The 27,566-nt window shown below is 38.0% G+C and overlaps 1 protein-coding gene across 5 annotated transcripts in view; it reads right to left on the reverse strand.

The window, feature by feature from the left end:
• Positions 1-27,092, reverse strand: part of LOC129247500 (uncharacterized) — a 77,693-nt gene extending 50,601 nt beyond the window's left edge. For all 5 annotated transcript variants that reach the window (XR_008582560.1, XR_008582562.1, XR_008582561.1 and 2 more), the window contains exons 1-4: positions 25,584-27,092; positions 16,996-17,253; positions 16,511-16,887; positions 15,854-16,421 (exon numbers count right to left, since the gene is read on the reverse strand). Coding sequence is in view for 1 of the 5 variants with exons in the window: in XM_054886648.1 (XP_054742623.1) it covers positions 15,854-16,421; positions 16,511-16,887; positions 16,996-17,253; positions 25,584-25,854 (1,474 nt within the window). In the remaining 4 variants the exon portion in view is untranslated. The remainder of the gene's footprint in view (positions 1-15,853; positions 16,422-16,510; positions 16,888-16,995; positions 17,254-25,583) is intronic.
• Between the last annotated feature and the right edge of the window lie 474 nt (positions 27,093-27,566).

Below are 27,566 nucleotides of genomic sequence, written 5' to 3' on the forward strand. Positions count from 1 at the left end.
AATTTTTGAAAGGTACAGGGTCCAGCTCTCGAAGTGTAACCAATTGAAAAAACTATTAATTTACTAATTATTTTTATTGAATTCAAAGTGAAAAACTGTGAAAATAATACAAAATGAAGCATCAATTTGCTTTCGCTCGATATGACCACCTTTTGCCTTGACGATGGCCTTGAGATGGTCCAGAAACGAGTCGCAAAGCTGCCCGAATGTGACTTGAAGATATTTTGACCCTTCGCGGACAATGGCTTTTTCAGCGCTTCGAGACTGGTGGATTTTTTAGATCGAACCTTGCTCTCCAAAAGGGCTCAAAGGGATATAAGAGAATAATCCATCGGACTCGCGCCTGGTGAGTTTCAGAGCTATTTTGTAGAAGTTATGAAGTTTTTTAGCCATTCTTGGTTCACTCGAGCTTTGTGAGACGGTGCCGAGTCCTGTTGAAACGTCCATGGTCTGCCACCGAAATGTTCGTCTGCCCACGTCTTCAAAGCAACCTCCAGATTACTTTCCCGATAATACTTCGCATTTACCTTGACGCCAGGCTCGAGAAAAACGATTGGAGAGCGCCCATCTGTGATTACAGCGGCCCAATTCATTACCTGTGGCGGGTGCTGCCTACCAATCGATGACTCAAATTCTCGTATGAATGGTCCATGCAATTAAAAAAATTTTCTCGTCAGAAAACACATTGTACGGAAATTGACCGCTGCATCAGTTGTGCTGGCGGAGTGAAGTTGGTAACACTTCGAGTGCCAGACCCTGCACACATTGGTTTAGGAGAGATAAGGGCAAGCTCCCAGTGCGGCATCACCAAGGGCTATGAGCTTGAGTGCGTCCCATAGTGGACAAAGCGCTTCAACCTAACTTAAGCTAACCGATGCGGTATTTCTTGTAGAATGCGTAACATTTTTATAAAAAAAGTTAAATAAGAAATAAATGGTTGAAACCGCGCTAATTTCGCTTTGCTATGATTTCTTTATATGTATGTGTACTTCTATAATATAGATGCTTACTTAATTATAAGTGCATACATATACATATACATAAAATGTACGAGGTGTGTTCAAAAGGTGTCGCGAATTTCAAATTTTCGCAGGTTACGTCTATTCGAATTTCGATTTTTTGTGGAGACAGTTAATTGTTGACAGCTGCATTGCTTGCAAGTGTTTCAAGACGACCGTCTTCGATATTTACCTATTCAAAAAGATGGACCAAAGAACCTGTACCAAATATTGTGTGAAAAACGAGATTAAGTGCGCGGATGCATTCCGAATGTCGACTGTGTCAGATGAAAGTGAAGAAAATGGTATTGCCCGTTGCCGAATCACCGTTAGAGAAGTTGCTGAGGACCTAGACTTATCGATTGAGTCGTGCCATTGGATTTTGTTTTAATGATTTGGGCATGAGACGTGGCGCCGCAAAATTCGTACCAAAACTGCTCAAGTTCTTGCCACAGGGTAAAACGGTCAATAAGGAATATTACCTGCAAGTTATGCGCAATTTGCGCGAAGCAATCCGCCAGAAATGCCCGGATTTGTGGAAGAACAAAAAATTGGATCTTGCGGCGCGATAACGCCCCTGCTCACACATCGTTGCTTGTGCGCGACTTCTTGGCCAAAAACAACACACTAATGATGTCACAGCCACCGTATTCCCCAGATCTGGCCCCCTGTGACTTTTTCTTGTTCCCGAAACTGAAGAGTCCCATGAAAGGACGACGCTACGCTACGATTGACGAGATAAAGACGGCATCGAAGGAGGAGCTGAACAAGATAAAAAAAAATGATTTTTTGAAGTGCTTCGAAGATTGGAAAAAGGTTGGCACAAGTGCCTAATATCACATGGGGATTACTTTGAAGGGGACCAAATAGATAATGAATAAATAAATCATTTTTGTAAAAACACAAAATTCGCGATACTTTACGAACACACCTCGTACAATAAATACAGCGAATATTTCGAAATGAGAACCATCTGATGTTCTGAAACCTATAAAATGAAATAAAAACCTCAGCATAAACTCCAACAGCCGTGACACGTCTATGATAATATCTCTCAATGAAACGCCAAAGAGTGAAATTTATGGTTGCAAGTCTTAATGCCGCTATTTGTTTTTACTATACTCATACATAAGCAAGTATGTGTGTGAATACACTGACGTGCTTTTGTGCATATTTATGATTTATACATCAAACATTTATGCTTAAGCTCAACTGCGTACCTGATGCGAATCACTGTGGTTTTTAGAACTTTTCATAATCACATTCATGTACACATTCACACAAGCACACTCACACAAGCATGTACGCTTTGCTTACATCTGTTACAGTCGTAATAAATCAAATTAGCTGTTGCAGCAAACTAACCACAAAAACATAGTTAATGGCACATGCTGCTGCAAAGCTACCTATACCAACGCACTGAGCTTTTCGATGCATGCACACTTTTAACACAATTTTATAGAATTCTAATTGTTGAACTTCAGTTTTTGTTTTTGTTGTGCTGGCACTGTTTTTCAAACCACTCCCAAATGACAGCTTTTCAAAAACAACAAAAAAGAAAAATCCTACTTAATTTATGTACGTGGCCAACATATGCGTGGAGCTTATTAAATTTGAAAATTTCATTTGAATTTACATATACACTTGAGTGCAAAATAATAGGAATAGAATAATAGGAGAGCGACGAGTTACAAAGTTATGGATATTTTTCAGTAATTCATTTTCCTGTTCACTTTTTTATAAAGTATAGTGCATTCCCTTATCATGTTGGTCTCTTTGCCGCGGGGATGAGGTTTAGGTAGTGGTTAGGGAATCTATACTTACTACGTAACGTACTACGAACTAAGAGCGAAGCTCAGTATGGAGATTGGTTGACCACCCATCCGGGAAACAGCGCATGAGGTAATCAGTACGCAGAGTACCGCACCAACAAACTCCCTACTCAAGGTGTGCTTCGAATCGTGCCGAGGACTGAATGGTGAAGGGAATTAAAACATGTGCAACGCTAAAAGAGCCTCCTTCTCAAATACCTGGCCATCATCGAGAGTAACTTTGGCCTTACCGCGTTATGAGGCGCTGCTGCTTAGGACTCCATTATTTTCCCTTTATAATCGTCGGTTGTGGAGCTCGACGAACTGTCATGCAAAGCGAGCGTAAGAATCAAATGACCCTAAATCAATAAAATCTAAGTTCGGTCATGTCTGTCTGCTTAGTTCGCATGTTGTGAGGTTTTGTGGGCTTGTATTTACCTTTTTGATGGTTTCCCTATCTATGAGTAATTTACAAGTGGCTATAGTCATAGGTATCAGCGTCTTATCCGGTTGGAGACAACAACAAACAACTCAACCAAAAACCCCACAAAAGCCAGTAAACGGCACTTAGAAAAAGAGCCAAGCCGTGAAAAATCGAGGTCAGAGTGCCTTATCATGAAGTCTCACTACCGAAGGCGCGGTTCCTTCAAACCAAGATTGCTAAAAATGAACTCGCTGGAGCAGCTGACGAGCACGACGCGGCTAACAAAACCAAATAACAACAGATGGTAAGATAATATGATGACTTCATATCTAAAAAATCCAAAAAAGACGCTGCAACGAAAAGAAACAGATCACAGGACGTGATCGAACAGGCACTGAAGAGAGGTAAAGTGACAACGACCATTTAGTGAGATGGTTAAGGATAACCTCCTTTTTGCACTGTCGACGAGAACACCAACAGGGGCAGAGCACAGCTGCAGAAGTGGCTTCAAACTTTTTACAAAACTCGTAAAAAGTTAACAAATTTCAACTTTTTAACCGGAATTTCTAAAAAAAATGAAGTCGCTCCAAAAATGCGTTGATTTTTGACAATTTTTTTTGCAAACGCTGTTGAAAAATTTGTTCCATATAAAGCACATTTTCGGAAGCCTTTTATATGACAGAAAATGCTCAACACCTCTCCGAAAATTAAAAAAAAATCAACAAGAATTTGCACAGGAATGCCGGCCGGCCCTAAATGATATTAGTGACGTATTCAATTTCAGCCTTATTTGGGTTCCGGGGCATAGAGATATTGAGAGAAACTGTAAATCTGATGAACTAGCCAGAAAAGGCACTGCTCTTCAACTGCTCAGTGATAAATGTACCATTGGAATACCCATGGCCACAAGAAAATTAATAAAAAAAATCCACATTATCCAAGAGACCAATAGGCCATGGAGAAATGAAGATACGTGTCTAACAGCTAGGCTACTATGGCCGCAAATAAACAAGAAAAGAACAAAGGAATTGCTTAGTCTCTCAAGAGACTATATCTCGAAGGTCGTGGCTTGTTTAACCGATCACTGGCTATTTGGCAGACACTCCTCGAGACTAGAAGTTTTCTCCCATAAATATTGCACAAGTCGCAGAGATGAGGAAGAGGAAGAAACAGTTGAGTACTTCCTTTGCAATTGTCCAGCCCTAGCTAAACTCAGAGCAGGTTGTCACTTTTTAATTCTCTTACAGAGCTGTCTGGCGCGGGGTTGGGATCAACACTACGTTTCATAAGAGCCACAAAATGGTTCCACGAACGAAGGTGAATGAGGTTCCCGTGTAGCACAGTGACATCACAATGGACCTGTAAGGTCTAAGTGAGTTGGTTGTGCAGACCGACTACCACAATAACCTAACAAAACCTAGAGCCACTTGGGGCTTGCACTTTGTTCCACTAAAAATTAATGGGCAATAAAACTGCATATCCAGAATTTTTTTTATAAATTCTAATACTTTTTTGATATTTCTTAAATTTTTGTGATTTTTGCACAAAGTTAATATGAGGAGTTTGCTCTAAAATGTAGAATACTTTTACAAAGACATAAACAAATTTAATAAAAAAAAAATGTTAATTTGGTAACTCGCCTAGCTTCTATTATTTTGAGCACTTGTGTACATAGAAATATATATATCTGTATTTACACATATTAAATACCTACTATGACATGCGAATATATTTATGTGTACTTTAGTGTGTACACATGTGTTCATTATTTGTTGTAAGGAGATTAAATGTAAAATGGTGGCTCATAAATCATACTCATGGCAGGCGGTATTGTCTATTTCAAAATTAATTTTGCTTAAAATTGAACAATGCCACTCATGCTCATTGGTGGGATTTAAAAAAAATTGTACAAATATTTATATTGCGAACAGAAAACTTCACAAAACAGTTTTTTCTAACAGTGGCCAACCATCGGTAGGCAGAGATAAACTAACGATTGTATTTCTGTTACCCTGTTACTTATTTCCGTTCTGTTATTACTAAAGCTCTGACTCTGTAATAAGAATATTTCTATCTATATCACTCTATCGAAGGCAGCATAAAACAGCATAGAAATTGAGCAAAACCCATAAAAACGTAAGAGAAATCAGAGGAAGCCAATATTCCTTATTTATTACAAGAGAACTGAGAATCCAACCGATATGCATGAAACGCCATTGCATGACCGGAAAGTTACTGCTTGGGTCGGCATTTGCACCAAATTTTTACCGAGCAAACGAAACTGTCGATGGAAACCGATATCGATGGACGTTGGCTCATTATGTCTGCCCGCAAATGCGTGAGAAAGGTTTACCATAGACGGTTACTGGTTTCAACAAGACGGTGCGCCATGCTACACTGTGAATGCAACAATTGAATTTCTGCAACGAAAATTCCCGGAATGTCTAGTGTCAAAAGGAGGCGACATCGACTGGACTTCTTTTTGTGCACCCGGACTTCTTTTTGGGGGGTTATCTGAAAAGTAAGGTTTACACCAACAAACCGCAGTCAATCGACCAGCTTAAGGCAAACATTCGTGCCGAAATCGACGCTATTACACCCGAAATGCTTGACAAGGTGATGACAAACGCTGAAAAAAGATCGGAGTTTGTGATTTGCTAATGAAGGTGGCCACTTGATTGATATTGCATTCAAAAAATAGTTTTAATAAATTGTAAATTACCAAACCTAATAAAAAAAACCTCACTTATACAAATCAGTTTTTTTTTTCAAAGTTATTCAATGCTTTCATACCGACATAAAAGTGCAACCTGAATAAATAGTAAATGCGGATCGTTCCGGTTACGTCGAACTGACTGTCGGGGTCAGTTGTTTTACTCGTTCGTTATGGTTTCAACCGGCATATGAAGGAGGTACTGGCGTACTGGTGGCAATATTTTGAAGTACCTGCACCAACAACGCGTACATTTGCAAGACTTCTATAGGTCTGAGAATATTTAGAGTTAAACAAGCTAGAAACTGGAAAAAGTACCCCATTATAAGCTTAAAGGGACTTGTGGAAAAGGAAACTGTGGCGTATTTCTTAAGAAAGCATTTCTCCTGAGCAAAGTGCATATTTTATTTATTTGGATGTGGAAAATAAGTCGCTGTAATTACAAGTGCAATTGCACTTAGGCAAAAGTCTCGTTTGATTTTGAAATTTACAAGCACGACTTAATGTGTGTGTGTGTGTGTGGGCGCCAGACTACTTCAAATTGCCAGCAACAAAAGGTAGCAACAATTGCGAAAGCCATTGCCACGATGTCGGAGCCTTAAAAGCATCATAAACATAAGCGTAATTTGTCGTAATAATTTGTATATAACCCAGTTTGTATGTAACCGCCACAGCATGTGGTCAGCGGAGGCGAAACGCAGACGTGGCAAGGGAATGGTGGATCGCTGGTTGCAGCACAAAATGCCGGATGAGTTTGTGGGTGTGGACAAGTACCTAAATGCAGTCTCAAGAAAAGTGACGACGACGTTGGGTTTTTCTTGCCAGCGCTTGGCGCCAAATTAATATTGCAATTTGCAAACAACCGCGACAACGATTATAAACCAACACCAGCACACACACGCACGCATGCACACAAAGAAGCATAAATAGAAGCTCATAAGCGAGCGAAACGCGCAAATAAAATAATAAACGTTTATTAGACGCTCTGCGGCCTGTATTAAATGGCCAGCTGCACTTGCCAAGTTGCACAAATTAAGTAACCAGTGATGCACAAATCTACTTTGCTACATACATATGTGCGCATACATGTATGAGTGCACGAGTGCACACACTTGCGTCCATTTGTGGCAACTCCTTGGAAGCGCGCTACCGCAATTGCTGCAATTTGGCGCACATCAGTGACGATATAAATATTTGGAAAATGCTTTCAGCCAAATGTCAACAACAGCCATAAGTGGTGGTTATGGCTGGTGTTATTAGAATCGTTTTAATTATGGCGCATACACGTACTTAAAACCTCCACACACACACACATACATATATATAATTACAAGTATGCAATACTTAAATTCATATGCGGAGCTAAACGTCTAAAGGAGAGAGGCGGATTTTTAATATCGAATATAAAATTGTTGGTAGCCTCCTTTCGTCGCTCTTGGGTATGACAAGAATTTTTTAATGCACTTAAACGGGTTGCTCCATTGCCACATTAGTTATAGGGAATAATGAAATTCAATGATTTTTTTATTTTTTTTTGTCATTCAAACGACCTCCAAGTTATTGCAAAAAATTTGCGTTAGAATTTGAATCATTCAATCTGAATTTTGCTGCACATGGCATCATTTATTTTTGGCAAATTTTGAGCATTACTGGTATAAGAAGATTAGGTTAGGTTATACTAGAGGTTAGCTGGTGGCCCCGAATGGAGAGAGGCCCACTTGAGCGATGACTTTGATCCATTCCTTGAAGTGCCACTAAAAGAAGATGGAAGAGGGTTAGAGGCAGAGTTAAAGGTAGGTATTTGAATAGATCGACAAATATTGCATGCCGACGGAGAAATTCTGCACACGACTGTAATACGAGTTAGTTTTTTGAAATACCGCTGTTCGGGTAAAGGGTGCTGACCAATTTTGCCAACCCAAATTCTCAGTCACTTATTTCTTATATTTCCGATAGGTTAGGTTAGGTTGAAGCGGTTGTCCTGTGTGACACTCTCAGGCTCATAGCCCATTGTGATGCCCCGTGGGGAGGTTGTCCCTATCTCTCCTAAAACCAGTATGCGCTCTTCAAAAATTTTAAAATATCTCTCATTTCTGTAGAGCTGAGATCTTCTAACTCAATAAAAAATTGTCTACCCAGAATAGTAAACCTTCGTCTGGATAGAGCAGAACAGTGGCACAGTAGGTGCGAGATTGTCTCTTCCTCGTCCTCATCTAGACAACTTCTGCAGAAGTCATGTGTTTGCACTCCCATCCTTTGGGCGTGTCTACCTATTAGGCAGTGCCCCGATATGGCTGAGATCAATGTGCTAAGACTGTGTTTATTTTGGCTTAGCAGAGATTCTGTGCGGTTAGCATTTAGAGTCGGCCACAGTTGACGGGCGATTTTGCAGGTGGCTTCAATACGCCATCTTTCGTTTGCTTTCTTTACAATTTCTTCAAGGATGAGTAGCTTAAATGTTTGTAAGGGTATCCCTATGTCATTATCTATGTACTCATCAGACAATTTAGTGCCGAGTCTCGCTAGTTCATCGGCTCTACAGTTACCCTCGATGTCGCGATGGCCAGGAACCCATGTTACCTTTAGGTGAAATGACTCAGCCATCTTATTAAAAGATGTGCGGCATTTCATGGCTACTTTGGAGGTTGTCGACTGTTTTGTGAGGGATTTTATCGCCGCTTGGCTATCAGTGAAAATGTAGATATCATTTCCGGATATCGCATCACACTGTATCAGTGTCGCGGCTTTTATTATTGCCATCAGTTCAGCCTGAAAGACACTACAGTAGTCGGGGAGCCGAAAACTGAAGGAGATCCCCAGATGTTCGGAATATACACCTCCACCCACACTGCCCTCGAGCTTTGAGCCATCTGTATATACATGGATGGACTCGCCCTGTCTCACATCGTCCCGTTCCCACTCTTCCCTTGAGGGTAGGAGGGTCATAAACGATGTAATGGCAAGAATAGACGGGAGTGCATAGTCCACCAGTCCGGGAAGCCCCAAAGTGCCAGCCAGGATTTTACCGCGACCATAATCCGTGTTTGACCACTTATTTAGAGTGTTCAGCCTTATTGCCGCACTGCGTGCGTTATATATTGCCTGCAAATCTACCGGAAGAAGGTTTGAGGTCGCATATTATCGTTGCACCTTGTCAAGTTTTTTGATGTTCACACCCTTCTGAAGGGCATCCCACCATATTACAATTATATTTCCGATATCAGCTTAAATATTCAAAGAGCTTTCAAAATACGCGTCTAGATACGGCTAAGAATTTTAATTTTTTAAGGTTTCACTATTTTTGCTCAAATACAGCAATCGGTCAATACATAAAGGTTCAATTGTTGAGAAGATCAAAATATCGATATGGAGAGTTGTTCAGCGAAACTGCAATAGTTCCAACAGAATAGCCAGTTTTTACACTTTTTGGCTTGCCAGTCCTTTTTCTATCCATTTTCTATCGTTCAATAGAAGGAAGTATAGAACTTTAATTGGTTCTACTAACTGGGAACTGCCTAGTTGCAGCGCATGCTTACAAGCTAAATCTAACGCCTAACGAAGCTTGCAGGAATTGTAATGAGCCGGGTACAAGAGAAACCCTGGAGCATCTTCTATGCTACTGTTTGGCTCTCTCGAAAACCAGACTATGCTACCTGGGTGCTATCAGTTTTGGAACATTAGAATCTATACCTGAACTGGAGCTTAAGCGACTCCCTCTATTAGTGGATTCGAGCCAGTCAGAATTGAAAAAAAAATTAATAAAACTCAACTTTCTTTTAAAACACAAGAAAACTTGAGTGCTTTTATTAGGCAAGGTTGGAGTTTGTGAAATTTTCTTATCATGCAAAATTTATTGGACAGATACTGTAGATAAAAAAAGGTTCAACGGGGTGTTTGCAATTCTTAAGTAAGTTTTGGACTCCATATTGGGAAACCAATGTGTTAAGGGAGAATAAATCAGGGTTAAAGATGAATAAATCAGGGCTAGATAAACCAGGATTAAGAACGGATAAATTAGTGTTAAGGATAAATGACTAACTAGTGTTAAGGATGGATAACCCAATGCTGGTAATGGATAACTCAGTGTCGATGGTGGATAAACTAGTGCTGAAAACTGGTGACAGTACTAAAGAAAGATACACCTGTATTAAAATTGATAAATTAGCGTAAAAGGTGAACAAATCAGTGCTAAGTATTAAGAAATCAAGTATGAATAAACTAGTGTTAAGAATGAATAACCTGAAATGGACGGACATCAGTATTAAGAATGAAAAAATAGCGTTATATTGAAACCCTAGTCTTGAGGGATAATAAATCAGAGTTGAGTAAACCAGTATTAAGGATGGACAGCAGTATTAAGAATGCATAAACCAGCGTTAAAAAGAAAAACCAGAGTTAAGCATTATGAAATCAGAGTTAAATATGAATAAACCAGTATTAAAGGTAAGCAAACCTGGGTTAAGTACGGATAAATTAGTAAAAAAATTGATAAATCAGTGCTGCGAATGAATAACAGTATTAAAAAAGAACAAAGTAGTGTTAAAGACAGATAAACCAGTGTTGAGGATGAATAATCACTGCTAAAAATGTATAAACTAGCATTAACGCAGAATAAACTAGTATTTAGGGTAAATAAGTCAGCACAAAGTTGCTTAGCAATAATTTTTCATAATATACATTTTTTAAGAAAACTCACATTTCTATTGACAAATATTTCCTACTTTTTAATTGCTAATTCGGCTCAATTGTTTTCTAATGTCATACTCGTATTTTACTTTAAATGCAAATTCAGCTCACTTAGTATTTTCAAAGTGAATTTTCCGCAGTACTTAAGGGGTTAAATGGGTTTCGTGGGTTTTTCGATTTTTTTTTGGCTTATTAATTTCTACAACATCTCAAGAATATTATCCTAAATTTTCAAGTCGATCCGAATAATAGTGTCGGAGATACAGCTTTTGGAAGGTATGCGCTCCAAATCACTTTTATTGTTACTCAAAACCTTAAACGCGTTTTTCTCGGAACCGTGTTTTCAAAGTCGGTTGTCAAATGCTCTCGAAAACTACTCAACCGATCTTGATGAAATTTTACACAAGTGTAGATACAATTTACGCATGCTTAGACGCAGGATTTTTTTTTTTTTTTTTTTCAATTACAACTATTTAAAAAAAAAAACAAAATGTCAAGCAAATTTGACCGAAATTTTCATTTTTTTGGAAAAATGTCTGCCAAATTCCAATTTTTACTTTTTTTTTATTTCCTTCGTTCAAGCACGAGTTTATTGACTTAACTGAAACACTTATTTTTGTTTTTTCATTTTCGATGATCCTGTCAGGAGTTATGCTGACAATGCGTACGAACCTTTTTTTCGTGGAGTCACCGGAAACGACGTCACAATGGAGGAGTTTTAATTTTTTTTTTTTGAAAATTTCAGAAATTATTCTTTAAATATCTATAATATCTATAAGACAGAAAAAAGTTTGAATTAAATAATTAATTTCTTACACAAAAAAAAATTGAAAATAGACCTTTTTTACCCGACGAAACCCATGTAACCCCTTAATTCAGGTATTATTGCAAGATCGCGATCGAAAAGTGCAAATAACAAACAAAATAACAAAAAACAAGAAATTGAGATTTTAACTCATACCCCTACGTACCCTGCCGGGAAGTGTGCTGGTTTCAATTGGGCGACCTACAATTTTAAGCCGACTTCGAACAGCAGACATTTTTTATGAGGAGCTTTCTCATGACAGAAATACACTCGGAGGTTTGCCATTGCCTGCCTGACTGTAAATAATTCATTTCGCTTATTCCGAAATTAACTTTTCTAAAGCATTTTGTGCAGGGTTTAGCTAAAAGGGTAACATTTCTACGATGCCTCAGAACCGCACTTATGGTAGATCCGGCCCTCTTTGCTTATGTATAGCGTGAATCATATGTAGATAACCTTAAGGGAAAATCTGTGCCAACGAGACATACTTCATGTTCAGGCATACTACTAGTTCAATTTCGATCAGTAAATAAAAGTGTCAACGTTCCCAATTTGATCACCATTTAAGAGGAACGGGTGGCTGCTCATGGACCGCATTTTCATTACTTTCGTTTTCTCGTGATTTATTTTTAGGCCTGCATTCAATGAGCCTTAGAACAGATCGTAAATTTTGTTCTGCATGCCGGTGTGTTTGACGGAGAGGAGACACTCAGCACTCAGTTGCACAAAGGCAGAGGAGACAACATCAGTTTCAAGTTTTCGCATTTCTTCAATGTCAGCGCACAGTTTAGATATTTTTCAGAGCAATAACTGTTACTGAACTGTCGGCTTGAAGAGAACTAATTGCATCCATGGCACGAGTATTCTCGAATCGAAGAGCAGCGATTTCTGGCAGAATTCTTTGCAGGCTGATTTCAGATTTACTTTCTGCGACTTTCTTCACTACACCGGGAATATTGAATTTCAACTTGGTTGCGATCAATCTTTAGGCCACATAAAGAGTGCATTTGATAATTTTATTAAATAGATATTTATTTTTAAAAAAGAGTCGCTATCTCACGCACGCAAATTTTCAAATTATGAACTGTTAAATTATAAAATTACAGCTTAGTAAGCACGAAAACTGTGGAGCAGAAAAGAAGAGCACGTCCACACTCACTGACATACATATTCAACCAACCATTTTACGTTCTCAAACTCTTCAAAAAACACCCGATACATACATACATGCGTCTATATACATATACAGATAAGCAGACAAGGAAAATAAGTTCCATAATGTTAAAGTGCCATTGTGTAAACAGTAATGTTATAATATAGCAACAATAGCTGCCAACATCGAACATACGAACAACAAACACAACAACAACATGCCGCCTGAGCGACATCGGCTCAGCAACATTTAACCAAAACTGTTGGCATTATGGCATTATCATGGCTAACAACGCGCCATAACTATAAGACTTTTTTATACAAAATACAAATACGCTAATGGCAACAGCAAAGGCACACATGCATATACTTATATACAACAACAACAACAACTACAACATTTTATAGCAACGTGAACAATAATAGGAGCATGTAGGCATCATCAACAATGCTGTGTAGCCATCGTCGCTTTTGTCGAAGTCGTTGACAGCAAATGATGACAACTGTTGTGAGAAGGACATTTGGCATAGCCAACCGACTGGCTGCAATAATCATTTCATTTATTGTTTTCCTTTCATTGCACACAAATACATATGTTTGCGTACATACACAAATACAAATATATACAAGCATGCATGTGTATGTATGTATGTAGGTGTGCACTTTCACTCATCACCCTGCTGCTGGGTTTGCTGCCTTCATTTGCCTTGCCATGCTTGTAGTTGTTTTTGTTATTGTTGATTATACCATTTTATGACCCATTTTTACATCCCATTTGCATTTTTCATATGATTATAGCCAGTCAAGTCAGTGCAAACGTGTAACTATGAGTGTGGCGGTGTGTATGTATGTATGTGTGCCTGCATGATGGTGTGTGAGTGTTTGTTTGTTTGAATGGAAATCCATATGTAGTACATACTTTGGTAGCTCGCTTGTTTGTTGTTTCTAATATAATGACCGTTATGCCAATTTTAGCCGCTACTGTTGCCGGCCAAAAGTACTTTTTATTAATGACAGCCAATTGCATTCAAAAGCTAATGCCATTTCAACTCGACATAAACCATGGGTATTTTGAAATTCGAAGCAAAGTAGGGGGAAAATGTATGTACGTAGCTATTTTTTATTAGTATTTTGTTGTTGTTGTTTTTTTCGATTCTGCATTCACATGCATACAAATATTTATTACTTTTATATTCTTTGTTCCCATGTGCGCTGTTGCCAATGCTTCTTAATTTATTAAATTTTCAGAATATTTTTGCATTCAATTACGACTGGATTGAAAATATAATATATTTAAATGGACTTTTGACAAAACAACATATCTTACTTTAGCTGGTTTTGGCTTTAGGACAATAAAATAATAAATAAGAAGAATCACCTTTCGTAAAATTTTTTTTTTATTTTATTAAAATAGTTTTTTGTTTTATTTAACCTTTTTTTTATTTTATCAAAATAATTTGGTTTTTATTTACAATTTTTTCATTTTATTAAAATAATTTTTTGTTTTTCATTTTAGTAAAAATTTTTTTTTTTTGTTTTATTAAAATAATTTTGTTTTTATTTACATTTTTTATTTTATTAAAATAATTTTGTTTTTAAATACATTTTTATATATTTTTTTATTTTATTAAAATATTTTTTTTTTTTTTATTAAATCGTTTTTTGTTTTATTTAAAATTTTTTTCTGATTTTAACAAAATAATTTGGTTTTTATTTACAATTTTTTTATTTTATTAAAATATTTGTTTTTTATTTAATTAAAATATATTTTTCTATTCTAATAAAATAATTTTGTTTTTACCTAAATTTTTTAAAATAATGTTGTTTTTAAACAAATTTTTGTATATGTTTTTTATTTTATTAAAATAATTTTTTCTCTTATTTTAGTAAAATAATTATTTTGTTATTTAAGTAAAATAATGTTTTTTTAATTTTATTAAAATAATTTAGTTTTTATTTAAATTTTTTATTTTATTAAAATAATTTTGTTCTTAAATACATTTTTTTATTTTTTTTATTTTATTAAAATATGTTTTTTGTTTTATTAAAATAGTTGTTTGTTTAATTTAAATTGTTTTATAATTATATCAAAATAATTTGGTTTTTATTTACAATGTTTTCATTTTATTAAAATAATTTTTTTTTTCTAATATATTTTAGTTAAATATTTTTTTTTTGTATTTTCTTAAAATGAGTTTGTTTTTATTAAATTTTTTTATTTTATTAAAATAATTTGGTTTTTAAATAAATTTTTTAATTTTTTTTTTATATTATTAATTTTTTTTTTATTTTATTATTTTTTTTTTTATTTTATTAAAATAGTTTTTGTTTTATTTAGAATTTTTTCATTTTATTAAAATATTTTTGTTTTTTTATTTTAGTAAATATTTTTTTTTTATTTTATTAAAATAGTTGTTTGTTTTATTTAAATTTTGTTTTTAAACTATATGAAAATAATTTGGTTTTTATTTACAATTTTTTCATTTTATTAAAATAATTTATTTTTTTATTTTGGTTTCTTTAATATATATATATTTTTTTTGTTTTGTGTATTTCAAGCCATAAAATTGTGTTTTTCTTATCGAAACGCAAAATTTATTGAACCATCTAGTATATGGGTTTTGTTAGATAAAGAGCTACTTTTATAAAAAAAAATTATGAATATTAAAAAATAATAATGAAAATAGTCAAAACTTGTTAAAATGTGGAATAGCTACCGTTTTTGTCGAGATGAATCATCGAATTGTGTTTTTGATAAATAAAAAAAAATATTTTGAGTGATGGAAATCATTATTTTGAGCTTTTCGCGCTTTATCGCTTATCTGCAGATGTCTAATTTATAAGTGCCAAATATGCTTGGCGCACGACGCCATTTGCAAAAATTTCAAATCTTCCGAAAGGATGATTAATTTTGCGCCACCTTCTAATTATTAATTTTACTTTTTATTGCATTTATGTGTTTTTTGTGAAAAACAGTTATGCGAAAAAATCCCTAAATTCAATGATTAATCAAGTCCGCCTGTTCTGTGCTATTCATCATCAAAGTTTAGGTATTTCACAATTGCAGCTAAAAACTGTATTCCCTTTCAAGTGTCGATTCAAACAGTCATATTTTAAAAAATTCCAGAACTTTTCGCTTACTATGAATCACTTGTACGTCTGTATGTGTGTATATGTGAAACCTTTACGAACTAAATTAAAATACCAAGGGGTGTAAAATCGCTCTCAACTAATGTGTCAGCACATTTTGCGCATTCGACTCACCTGGAAATTCTTGCGGTATCAGCACGCCTTTTTTGCGACTCGCTGCCGCAGTTTTAGCATTATGTCCGTGAAAAATGTGACGTTGCCGTATCAGCCGATACAACAAAAATAATTCGCCATGATCTTCGCGTTGTTCCGCATCTGCATTGCTATTACCGTTAATTGCTGTATTTGACTGAGTTGCTGTAGCTGAGGCGGATGGAGATGTTGTGTTATGTGGTGTGGAGTGCTTTGAACCTACTCTCTCGCCACTACTACCACCACCACCACCACCACCGCCACTGCTGCTCGTATTCGTAGCACCCGAGCTGTGCGCATTCACATTACCGCTTGAGGAGGCCGTCGATGAGGAGGTGCCGGTGTTAATAGCCACCGTTAGACCACAAGCACTCACCGACGAATTGGAGGCACTGGTGCCTGTGGTATTCGTTGTGGCTGTGGAGGAGCCATTCGACGAGGACGATTGCAATGTTTCATCAGAGAATTTCGTTTTATACGAAATGCGGACAACGCGTGGCAATGAGTAGCGATCGAGAAAGATATCCGCTGGCAATGGCTCGTGTTGCGACTGCAAATGATGTGTGAAAATATATTGAAATTAATTTCAACGTAAGACATAAACGCTTTTAATGCACTATTTTGCTATGAGCTACTCACCTCATTGCTATATTTGGATGCCTTGCTGTCACCGGTGGAGTAATCACCACCACCACACATGCTGCTGCCGCCCGTACCCACACCCATGCCGTTGCCACTTGCACCCAGCCCACAGCCATTGCCGCCCACGCCACTGCCACTAGCCAAGTTCGCGCCCATGCCGCCAGCCGAACAAGCGTAGCCGCCATTGGCACTCATACGCATGCGTCGTGCCAAACGTTGTTTCATTTCGATTTCATTGCGTCGCGCTAGGCGTGCATTCTCGAAATCGGCCACCGAGAACATATTCGCGCTGGTGTCGTGCGAGTTGAAACGTCGCAGCTTGGGTTTGCGTCCCTCGACGGGTGCGAAATGGCCTAACGGACCGCCGGAGACAGCTGTAATGCACAAAGTGTAATTAGTCATCTGCATATATTGGCGCAGAAAAGAAAAAACAAGAAAAGAAGCAAGAAAAAATTTAGTAAATCTGCTTACTAATTACATACCACTTATCGCATTGGGCGGCGTAGCAACACCTGTAGCAGCCGGTGACGCATTGCTGCTGTGCTTGCCATTGACGATATTGCCATTTGTGTTGCCATTGCTGGAGACTAAGAAAAAGACGGGCGGTGGATTACCGCTGCTGCCACCAGCACCACCACTACCACCACCACCACCACAACTGTTGTGATGCTTGGCACTCAATTGCTGTTGGTGATGATGTGAGGCGGCTGACGCTGACATGCCATTTGTATGGTTGCCACCTGCAAGCAAAGAGGAGAGAGGATGTTATGTTAATAAATTACGGTAGAATGAGTAATGCACTTCACAGTTAATTAGATAAAGCTAAAGAATGGTAACTAGAAATAGTTGAAAAAATTTTAGCGCAAGTAAATTTATAGCTGTATGGCCAGCTAGACAAACTACCAGCTGAGTGGTTTGTTTTTGCAGTACACAAAGCAAGGCATGGAAAATTATCTAACGAAGTCATAAAGAAGCAGAAGCGGTGAAGAATTTTTCATATGCAGAGTCAATACTAGAGGACTGCGCATCCATCATGTCGGACATGGGCTACACCGAAGTGATGTATGGCCATAGTTACGTTTGAACGTATGTAAGTGCCTGTGCTGTTATGCTTGATACGGCATTAGAATGTCTCCTGGAAAATAGAAAAACACTGATTGCATACGCTAATAAGTCAAATTCTATTGACCACAGAGGAAAAAAGAGTCGAGATCTCAAATGAACGGTTAAAGATGTGATACCTCGTTGTTTTTCTACAGAAAGTGGGTAAGGCATATAACCCATGTTAAGGCCGCCTTGTGGAAAGTTCCTTCTCTATAGCGGAAAGTTTGATAATATGTGTAGATAAGCATAAAGGCGGCCGCCGAAACCGAATGGGTTGGTGCAGAAAAACGAAAAACGTAGGTTCGAATCTCCGTGCAATACCAAAATGAAGAAAAAGTTCTTTCTAATAGCAGTCGCCCCGCGGCAGGCAATGGCAACCCTACGAGTGTACCAGGTATATACCTATGAAATGAGAATTTCAGCTATTAGTCCATAGATGTCGCTAGGAGTATTTTTAAACCTTCTCAAATGTCTTGTTTTTTCGTCTGTCATCTGTCAACAATATTCAGTTCATTGTTTGTTACGTTTCATTCAACAATGCATTTTTGTCGCTCTTAAAAATGTCGAATTTCGTGCCTTCAAACTACGATTTGCGGACATCGTTGATTTTCTGTTATCAATTGAAGAAAAACGCTTCTCAAGCTCATCAAATGCTTATAGAAGCTTATGGTGGACATGCTCTAAGTAGAGCACAGTGCTTCAGGTGGTTTGAAAAACTCCGAAGTGGTGATTTTAGCGTAGAGAACGAGAACCGTGGCCGGCCACCGAAAAAGTTTGCTAGCATTGTTGGATGAAGATGATGGTCAAACGCAAGAAATTATGGCAGAGCAGTTGGGAGTGACCCAGAAACCGTTTCCAAGCGTTTGAAAGACATGGGCATGATTTTAAAGGTCGGAAGATGGAACTGACTTGATGACAATGCACCGCCACTTCGAACAAGAGCGACCCGGGAATTGGTGGAGACGTACGATTGGGAGCCGCTGGTGCGTGCGGCTTACTCACCAGACTTAGCGCCTTCTGCTTATCATTTGTTTGCATCGATGGGCCACGCACTTTCCGAGCAGCGCTTGAATTCTCACGAAGAAGCCAAAAAATGGCTCGATGATTGGTTTGCGGCCAAAGACGGCCAATTTTTTTAGCGCGGCATCCACAAATTGCCTGAGAGATGGAAAAAATGTGTCGCTAGCGATGGCTATTATTTTGAAGTTTAAATTTGTAACCATTTTTTGTTAATGAACGTTTGAAATTGAAAAAAAGTCTCGTTTCATAGGTATACACCTGGTATTTCTGCCATGAAAAATCTTTTCATAAAAAAATATCTGCCATTCGGAGTCGGCTTAAACCTGTAGGTCCCACCATTTGTGGAAAAACAAAAAGACGCACGCCACAAATAGTACGAGGACCTCGTCCACACACCCAAAAAGGGTATATGGGCCAACTCTGCCATTCATCCATAATACACTTGTGTCCGCGCCCTTTCAAATCCTCGAAGCACTTCTTACATGGGACAAAACACTTCAAGTGCACCCGCCTAAAATCTTCATCGCTTGGCTTTTTTTATTTATTTATTCATTCTTTCAAGTACAACTCAAATAGATTACTAATAATACTTATACTTTTTTAAATGAATGCATTTAGTTGCAGATTTAATTGAAAATATGTTGGTATTGTGGGTAAAAAAAATTTACGCTAATTAGAAATTTTTTAAATTTTACGAATTAGGGCTGAACATAAGATTCTTTATATTGGACGTCCACTGTACTTTACATATTGTTTTACTCACGTATTTCATTTTAACCAAGGCGCATTCATTAAAGGTCTTAGCACTAGACCAACAACAATGTTTTGTACGTTTGATTACCACTGCAAAGTATTGAAAAAGTAGAAAACAAAAAATTGATTCGCCTTGTTTCATTATGGACTGGCAGCCACATGGACACGGCGAAAGAAAAAGAAATTAACTCAGCTGATTTATAACACCACCTTTAATAGATTCGCCTTGGTTTTAACGTAGAAAATGACATTTTTTGCAGTTTACAAAGCATGAATTTTGGAGAATATTTAGAAATTCCTTCATTTCGAAGACGTATTCTTTGAAGAAAAAATCAAGAGCAATGGGATTTGAAAGCGAATTAAATTTTCTCAAAGCTCCAGAAATCAAAACATTAGAAGCATAATGAATTCTAGACATTTCCGAATAGAAAATATCGTGATTTCGTGAGCTTCGCTGAGGAAATTGAAATGAATTCTAGCGAGTGGCGATGGAGACTCAATCGGCTCACTTATCAAATCGAACACGAAAGTGATAAATAAAATGTAAATTTAAGTGCGTTAAGTGTCTAACAAAAAATTGTTTAATTAATTATCAAAAAAAAAAAAAGATAAACTAAAAATTTCATTTCATTGCTTATTAAAAAAACATTATCAAAATTTTTGTTTCAGTTGAAAACATAATGTTGCAGGTCCAGGCTCTTTTATAAGTCCAAAGCCATTTTATGGCCTCGAAAAGTGTAACTTCTCCTCTCTTATTCAGGAAGTAGAGAAAAGACAAAGAAGATCATTCTGAAGATCAATGATAGGTCAGTTTAATCTAAGCTGATTTAAAATTGTATGGAGAGAAGCAAGAACAATTTTGAAATCATCACAGGAATTTTATTAGGTGTGCCACTAAGTTCCCGCTGTTTGTCAATAGACGCCGCCAGCTGTGTGTGCTAGTCGACTCCAGCACAACCTAAACGTCATAAACCAAGCTTAGACATATGGTAAACAAACTGCTTCGACACATAAGTGATTTTGCTTTGGTACCGGTGGTTTTGTGAAAATGTCTGATTTTGTGCCGAATAATCGTCATTTGCGGGAAGTGTTGATTTTCCTCTTTCATTCGAAAAAAACGGCAGCTGAAGCCCATCGAGAGCTACAAACAATTTATGGAGATGCTGCTTTAAGTGAAGCAACGTGCCGAGATTGGTTCCGTCACCTCAAAGACGGTGATTTTTATGTTGACGACTGTCCGCGTGCCGCGTGAAGGAAGGCCAAAACCTTCGAAAACGCTGAATTGGAGAAATTGCCAATGAGGATCCGTGTCAAATGCAAGAAGAGCTTGTTTCAGTATTAGGAGCTACCCGCCAATCCATTTCCAAGGGTTCCGTATGAGTTAAAACCAAAGGATATTGAACGTCGTTTTTTCGTCTGTGAACAACTGCTCCAGCGACAAAAAAGGAAGGGTTTTCTTCATCGCATCGTGACGGGTGATGAAAAATGGGTTCATTACAGCAATCCAAAGAAAAGAAAGTCATGGCGACTGTCCGGTCATGCTTCTACGTCGTCCCCTCGACCGAATATTCACGCTGCGAAGATTATGCAATGTATTTGGTGGGGCCAAGTTGTTGTTAGTTATTATGAACTGTTAAAACCAAGCTAAACCATCACTGGGGATCGGTATCGACTTCAATTGATGCGATTGAGCCGAGCACTGCGCGAAAAGCGGCCGCAATACGCGGAGAGACATGAAAAAGGGATTCTACAGCACGACAACGCTCGGTCTCACATTGCCAAACCCTTACCTAGAAACACTAAAATGAGAAATCCTACCCCACTCACCATATTCTTCAGATATTGCGCCGTCCGATTATCGCCTGCTCCGATCGATGGCACATGGTCTAGCTGACCCAAGTTTCATTCATATGAAGGCATAAAAAAATTGCTTGATCTGTGGATAACCTCAAAAGAAGAACAGTTTTACCGCGACGGTGTACGAGATCTACCAGAAAGATGAGAAAAAGTAGTAGCCAGCGATGGGCAATACTTTCAATAATTCAATTGTAACCATTTTTTCAGAATAAAGTTGTATTCCATAAAAAAAAACAGCGAGAACTTAGTTGGACACTTAATAACTGAGCTCAGCTTACTAACATGGGAACTTGCAGGTTCTGTGGGAGGAAAATGAAACTGCCAAACTTGTGTTTGTGTCGGGCCCAACACTGAAGCATTAAGCAGACAAACACCTGGGTAAAGATATTTTACCAGGGGAGGAAACTCAATAAATTTATCGAGGTAGTTGGGCTCAGGAAAATACTTTGAGGCCAAGAAAGGAGCACAATAAATCTCTCAATGAGTATTAACAATTATTAACTAACAAATATAAAATTATAAAACTCTTGGTCCCTTTTTGTTGTCGTTACCTGGGTCTTTACCAAAGACAGAAATATCGCAGAAATAGTTCTTACATCGGGACTATTTACCTGTTCAGCTGTTTAAAGGCCGTTTAAGCATTCTGTCCGGAACATTCAAAAATGTCCATTGACACAATCAGGTACCTGTCTCAGGTCCCTCTCTTGTAAACGTATGACGATTTTACGCCAGCGATAGTATCCACTCCTCCCACTATTCTCATAAGTGGTTCTGGAGGAAATGAAATATCGGAAAATTTGCGATAGCGCAGTATTTACGAACTATCATCTTGTCGTCGTCTGTCCAGAAACAGTTCCTTTCCGTGACATACTTGCAACTGCAGCTGCTGCTGTTGGGCCGTGCGCTCCCATTCAATGCATTGAAGTCGTAGCGTTATTTTTCCGTCCAACACTCGAACCGCCTCCCAGTTCGCAGTGGACGAGCACATTCCGCGGATGAGGTAGATAGGATATAGTTGTGGATATATAATAAACCAACTTTGGGCAATAAGTAAAATTGCACTTTGCTGAGTTTCGAATCACACTGGAGTAAAAGATAATGAAACTGCTGATGAACTCGCTAGGGCGGTGTCGTAGGCAGATGTTCACGGTCCACAACTATACTGTGGTATCAACAGGGCAGAAGCCAAATACAGGGTAAATAGCTGGAAGAATACTCAATGGCTTGGGATTTAAGTGTGTTCTGCACAATTTTTAATAAGGGTGAGCCTGCAAATTATATCAATTGCAGCAGTATTTTTAGTCTTTCAAGAATCGCAATCAGGCTCGAGCTGTCGAGCTCGAGCGTAATTTGGGTAAGGCTTAAACCCAGCATTAAACTTGATCTTTATCAGTGTGGCTTCAGATCCGTAGAAACTATAATTTTCCAGATATTCACAACACGCTAAGTCTTGAAGAAGACGCATGAAATGAAAATCGACGGCACGAAAAGTAATTTCCTATAAAACGCGACGTCTGAATTTTGTAAGTCCAGAAGACTAATACGATTTGTGCAAAATGATGTTGAGCAATACCAGCAGCTCCATTAGAATTGAGGAAAACCTCATTAAGGGTGGTCTAGAAATTTCAAAAAATCGATATTTTGTTTTTTCTATATTTCGCAAGTATAGTATCTTAAGAATATACTGGGAAATTTTCATGCGGAAATTCACAATATTATAGCTTCTACAGCTCATTAGCCAGGTAGAGATCGGTCCGCGCGCTCCTGGACCTGAAACTTTAAAACCATTTTTCTCAAAACGACCTTTTCCGAAACGACGGATATGAAAAATAAAATAAAATATTCAACCGAATCACTTGAAATTTTAATATGGCTATCATCCGAACTAGAATCATAATTTTAATTATTTAAATAATTTCTTATTTTTTACAATAAAACCGAGTGAAAAAATACCCGTTTTTACGAACTTTTTTTTCAAAAGCGCGCCATTTTGTCAATTGTTAATATTTTCACTTTATGATTAAGAATCTTCTTGAATTTTGTGTTTAAGATGACTACAAGTCTTGAAATCACCAACACCGTCCGGGTCCGATTTTTCGAGAGGGCCATCTTCAGCGGCATTTTTATCATAATAAATATTGTTTTTAAAATAAAATAAAAAGTTTTTCGTTTTGTTAATAGATGTAGTAATAAACGCAAAAAGTGGAAATATCGTTTTTTTAATTTTTAATGCAAAAAAAAAAAAAAAAATTGTGAAAATAGGTGAAATTTTCGTGCTGTACACCACCGGGTCTCCTTAAGCCGTTTGATATCAAACGAAGCTTCAGAGAGGGTGACTACTTTAATCTGATGCTGTAAAAGATTGCTCGAGCAGCAGCACTTAATCGCTCAAGCACAATTTTTTTTTCGATTAAACATAAAATTACTGGCGTATGCCATCGTAAGAAATTTACATCATCTACTCAGCAACCGCGCGAAACTACCTTCTCGACGATGTAAGCGAGGCGAATGTGAGTGGTGGTGAATGAGGGCAAAACGAAGAACCTTCTGCCATCAACCAAAGCCTCAAAACATTCGAAAGCACGAATAACCTTCTGTCATCATCAGGACGTACCCACATTTTAGGTCAAACGCAGCTTAGAGCTTCGAGTGTGGGTTCAAACTGTATGAGAAAAAAAGAAAGTGTGTGGTAGTTCACGGAACCCGCACGATTGAAGTGAAACTTCTTTTATCAACAAATCAATAATTTAACTATTATTTCAATATAATGCATGCAGAAGTCATGGAAAGCATGGAATGGAATTTTATTAAACAGAATTATTTATTTATTTTAATATAAAAAGAAATGAATTTATTGTACTCAATTACATTTGGTTCTCGGCATTGTCATTATCATTATTGGATTCGTTTTCCAAAAATGAAACAAGGGCTTTATGGTAACTGAAATACGTAAAAAATGATCTACATTCTAATCTATCAAGGTATCGATGAAATACTGCATCAATGGTAGTTCCGCATCTTGTTGTTGGTACTACAAATTATCACTTATCGTACAACCGGAGGATTCACTGTCACGGTGTTCAACAGTAGCTCTTAATTTTTTACGCTCCAAATACTCACGTTGCCGTTCAGCACCTGTTTTCGGTTTCCGTTTTTGCTGATTTGATGCCATATTTAACAGAAATCAATCAACAAAACAAAATATGTTTGTAAGATTTGCTCAAAACTACACACACACTCTATGACGCGTCTCGCGTTACTAATATAATATTGTGTTTGGGATAACTGTCAACTGTTTCCACCGAAATGCGTTCGCAAAGTGTATGGTCTTTGGTATGGTAAACAGATTTATGATACATTATTTTGCGGCGACAGCACAGCGCGATAGCCCAGCGGCTAGCAATGTGGGCTTCCGATCCGAAATCCTTGGTTCGAATCACAAGAAAATTTTTTTTTTTTTTTTTTTATACATTTATTTCATTTTGTTTTATGATATGTTTATGAGCAGATTTTTTTCATGGCAGAAATACACTCGGAGGTTTGCCATTGCCTGCCGAGGGGCGACCGCTATTAGAAAAATGTTTTCATTAATTTTGCTTTCACCGAGATTCGAACCAACGACCTCTCTGTGAATTCCGAATGGTGATCACGCACCAACCCACTCGGCTACGGCGGCCGTCAATCAAATGTCATATTTACAAATTACATTCGATAAGAATGCAATAATAAACGACCGCATTACATTCACGACGCCACGCCACGCCAGTCTTTTAACAGATGGCGCTGGCATAGCGTGAGTTTTACGTAGTTTAGCGTAGTTTTACTCCTCACAGCGTTTCATCCACGCCACGCTTTTAACAGATGGCGCTGGCGTAGCGTCACATGTAGATGAAACGCTATGGTTTTACTCCTCACAGCGTTTCATCCTTCGAGACAAAAGAAGTTTCACTTCAAAAAAAGGAATAACTCCGAACACTTCTTTTAAGCATTTCCGAAACTTTATCTAAAAGGATCTTTATATTTCAGCTTAATTTAAACCCTGTTAAACACCTTATTAATCACTCAGAACGTTCACAGTTTATTGTCAATGTGCGCGTGACAAGCGAAAAGTTCAACAATTTCATTGCCAGAACGATTAAAATGATTAATTGATCGCAATGAGCATTTCATCATCATTGGAAATTTTGCTCATAAATTCGCATTGTTGTTGTTTGCCGCCTAGTAACTGCCGCAGGCAACTACCCTTTCTTCTGCATTTTCGCAATTTTTTTTTTAATTGTTTTTTTAATTTTTTCACACACACACAAACTTTCGACGATATCTGCTAGGTACTCACCTACTAGATTTGTTGTTGATACTGTGGTATTTTTTGTTGTTGCACACACTGCATTGCTAGCAGTTGTGTTATCTGTTGTTGCACCAGCTGCTGCTGCGGCTGCTGAGCTTGCTGTTGTTGTTGTTGTAGCAACGGTAGCGACAGTCGTCGGTGTTGCCATGTGCGGACTACTTTTGATAAACCAGTTGGCCAAATGTCGTTGACGTTCGAATTCGATACTACTGCGTTGCATTTCGGATAATTTTATGGAATCAGTCATTTCGCTAGGCATCAGCAATTTAAGCGAAACAATACGAGAAACATACAAAAGATGTTTATTTTACTACTTTGTATGAGCAGCTGCCGACGTCGCGACCATAAGGAAGGGCGTGCACGCCTGCGCAAAGCAAAATGGGGAAAAAATCACAAAAAAAGCACACACACTCGCGCCCATACACACTGACGGCTAGTACTGGAATGTCGCACTACACTTTGGTGTTATTGTTGTGCTGGTTGTTATTGTTATGAATGCAGTAGCTTTTTGCTTCTCTCTGCTTGTTTTTTTGTTTTTTTGCTTCGTATCACTTATGATTTATCATTTTATTTTCTAATTAGAAATCCTTGCGAAAATCACATTTCTTTGCTTTAACTCGTTTATGCATTTTTATTCACTTTTTGGTTGTTTCTTTTGTTTTTTTTTTGCGTTAAATATTTACACTTGCAAATTCATACGCCAAACCGTTGTCACTTGATTCTATTCTAATTCGCACTGCTGTGTTAGCCTGTCAACTGCCGGCCCGTATTTGGCATGATCTACAGCCCAAAAACACTGTTCACACCACCGCGCATTCAGTGCCTGTGACGTTGACAACGCTGCTGACGGCAAACGGCAAACGAAAACGAGCCACATACGAACGACGAGTCGCTGTGCGGAAAAAATTTGCTGACGACCTTAACGACGCGACGTAACCCAGCTACTCCACAGCACTCACGTAGCTACATCGGTACACGACGACTACACTACAACCCGATTCGATGGCGCGTCGAATGCAACTGCCGGCCAACGTCAACGCCAACGACTTGCGAAGCTCCACTGTGTACGGCTGTGAATGCCCGTATGCTCGTTCGTGCTCCAAAAACACCACCAACAACAGCTCAAACGACAGTATGACCGCGTCAACTGAGCGCACCAACAATGAAATGAACTAAGTAACTGACTGCTGCTGTGACTCAGTCAATTCATGTGTTCGCGCGTCATCGTCATCGACACTTTGTATTGCACAGTTGTCGCTGTAAATAATTCTGCTGCTGCGGCTGCTGCTGCTGCTGCTGTCGTTGTCGCCGACGTCTAAAAACAACAAACAGTCAGTAAGTCAGTCAGCCAGGCAGTTTGTTAGTTGACAGAATGGTTTTGGTCGCTAGAATGCTTGATTGGTGAGCGAGTAAATACGAGTGCGCGCAGCAATGAAACAATGAGTTGAGGAGCCACAATATAAAGGAGAGACAGCTGTGTACTGCTGGCGGGGTTGGTTACCTGTAGATATAACAAGAATAACACAAATGACGGTAAGCATTCATATATTGTAATAAATATAAATATGTGTAGGTATGTATAAAAAGGGTGGGTTATCTACACGTATGAAACTTGAACAATTGCTTGACAGGAAGTTAGGTTAATATCTTGGGAAATATTAAAGCTAAAAAAAAATGAAAAAAAAAATAATAATATATTAATTGGCGATTACACTTCTGTTAGGTGTTTAGCCGAGCCCAATCTTATTTGTGGCGGTCATCTTGATGTTGCTCCACAAATGGAGGGACCTACGGCTTTAAGCCGACTCCAAACAACAAATTATTTTATATAAGAGCTTTGTCATGGCAGAAATGCACTCGAGGTTTGCAATTGGCTGCCGGGAGGTGACCGCTATTAGAAAACACTTTTTCTAACTTTTATCTGTATCATGCACGTAGAATTGAACCTACGTACTCCCGAATGGTAGTTAC

This window comes from Anastrepha obliqua, chromosome 5, assembly GCF_027943255.1.
Source record: "Anastrepha obliqua isolate idAnaObli1 chromosome 5, idAnaObli1_1.0, whole genome shotgun sequence".
Classification (NCBI taxonomy): domain Eukaryota; kingdom Metazoa; phylum Arthropoda; class Insecta; order Diptera; family Tephritidae; genus Anastrepha; species Anastrepha obliqua.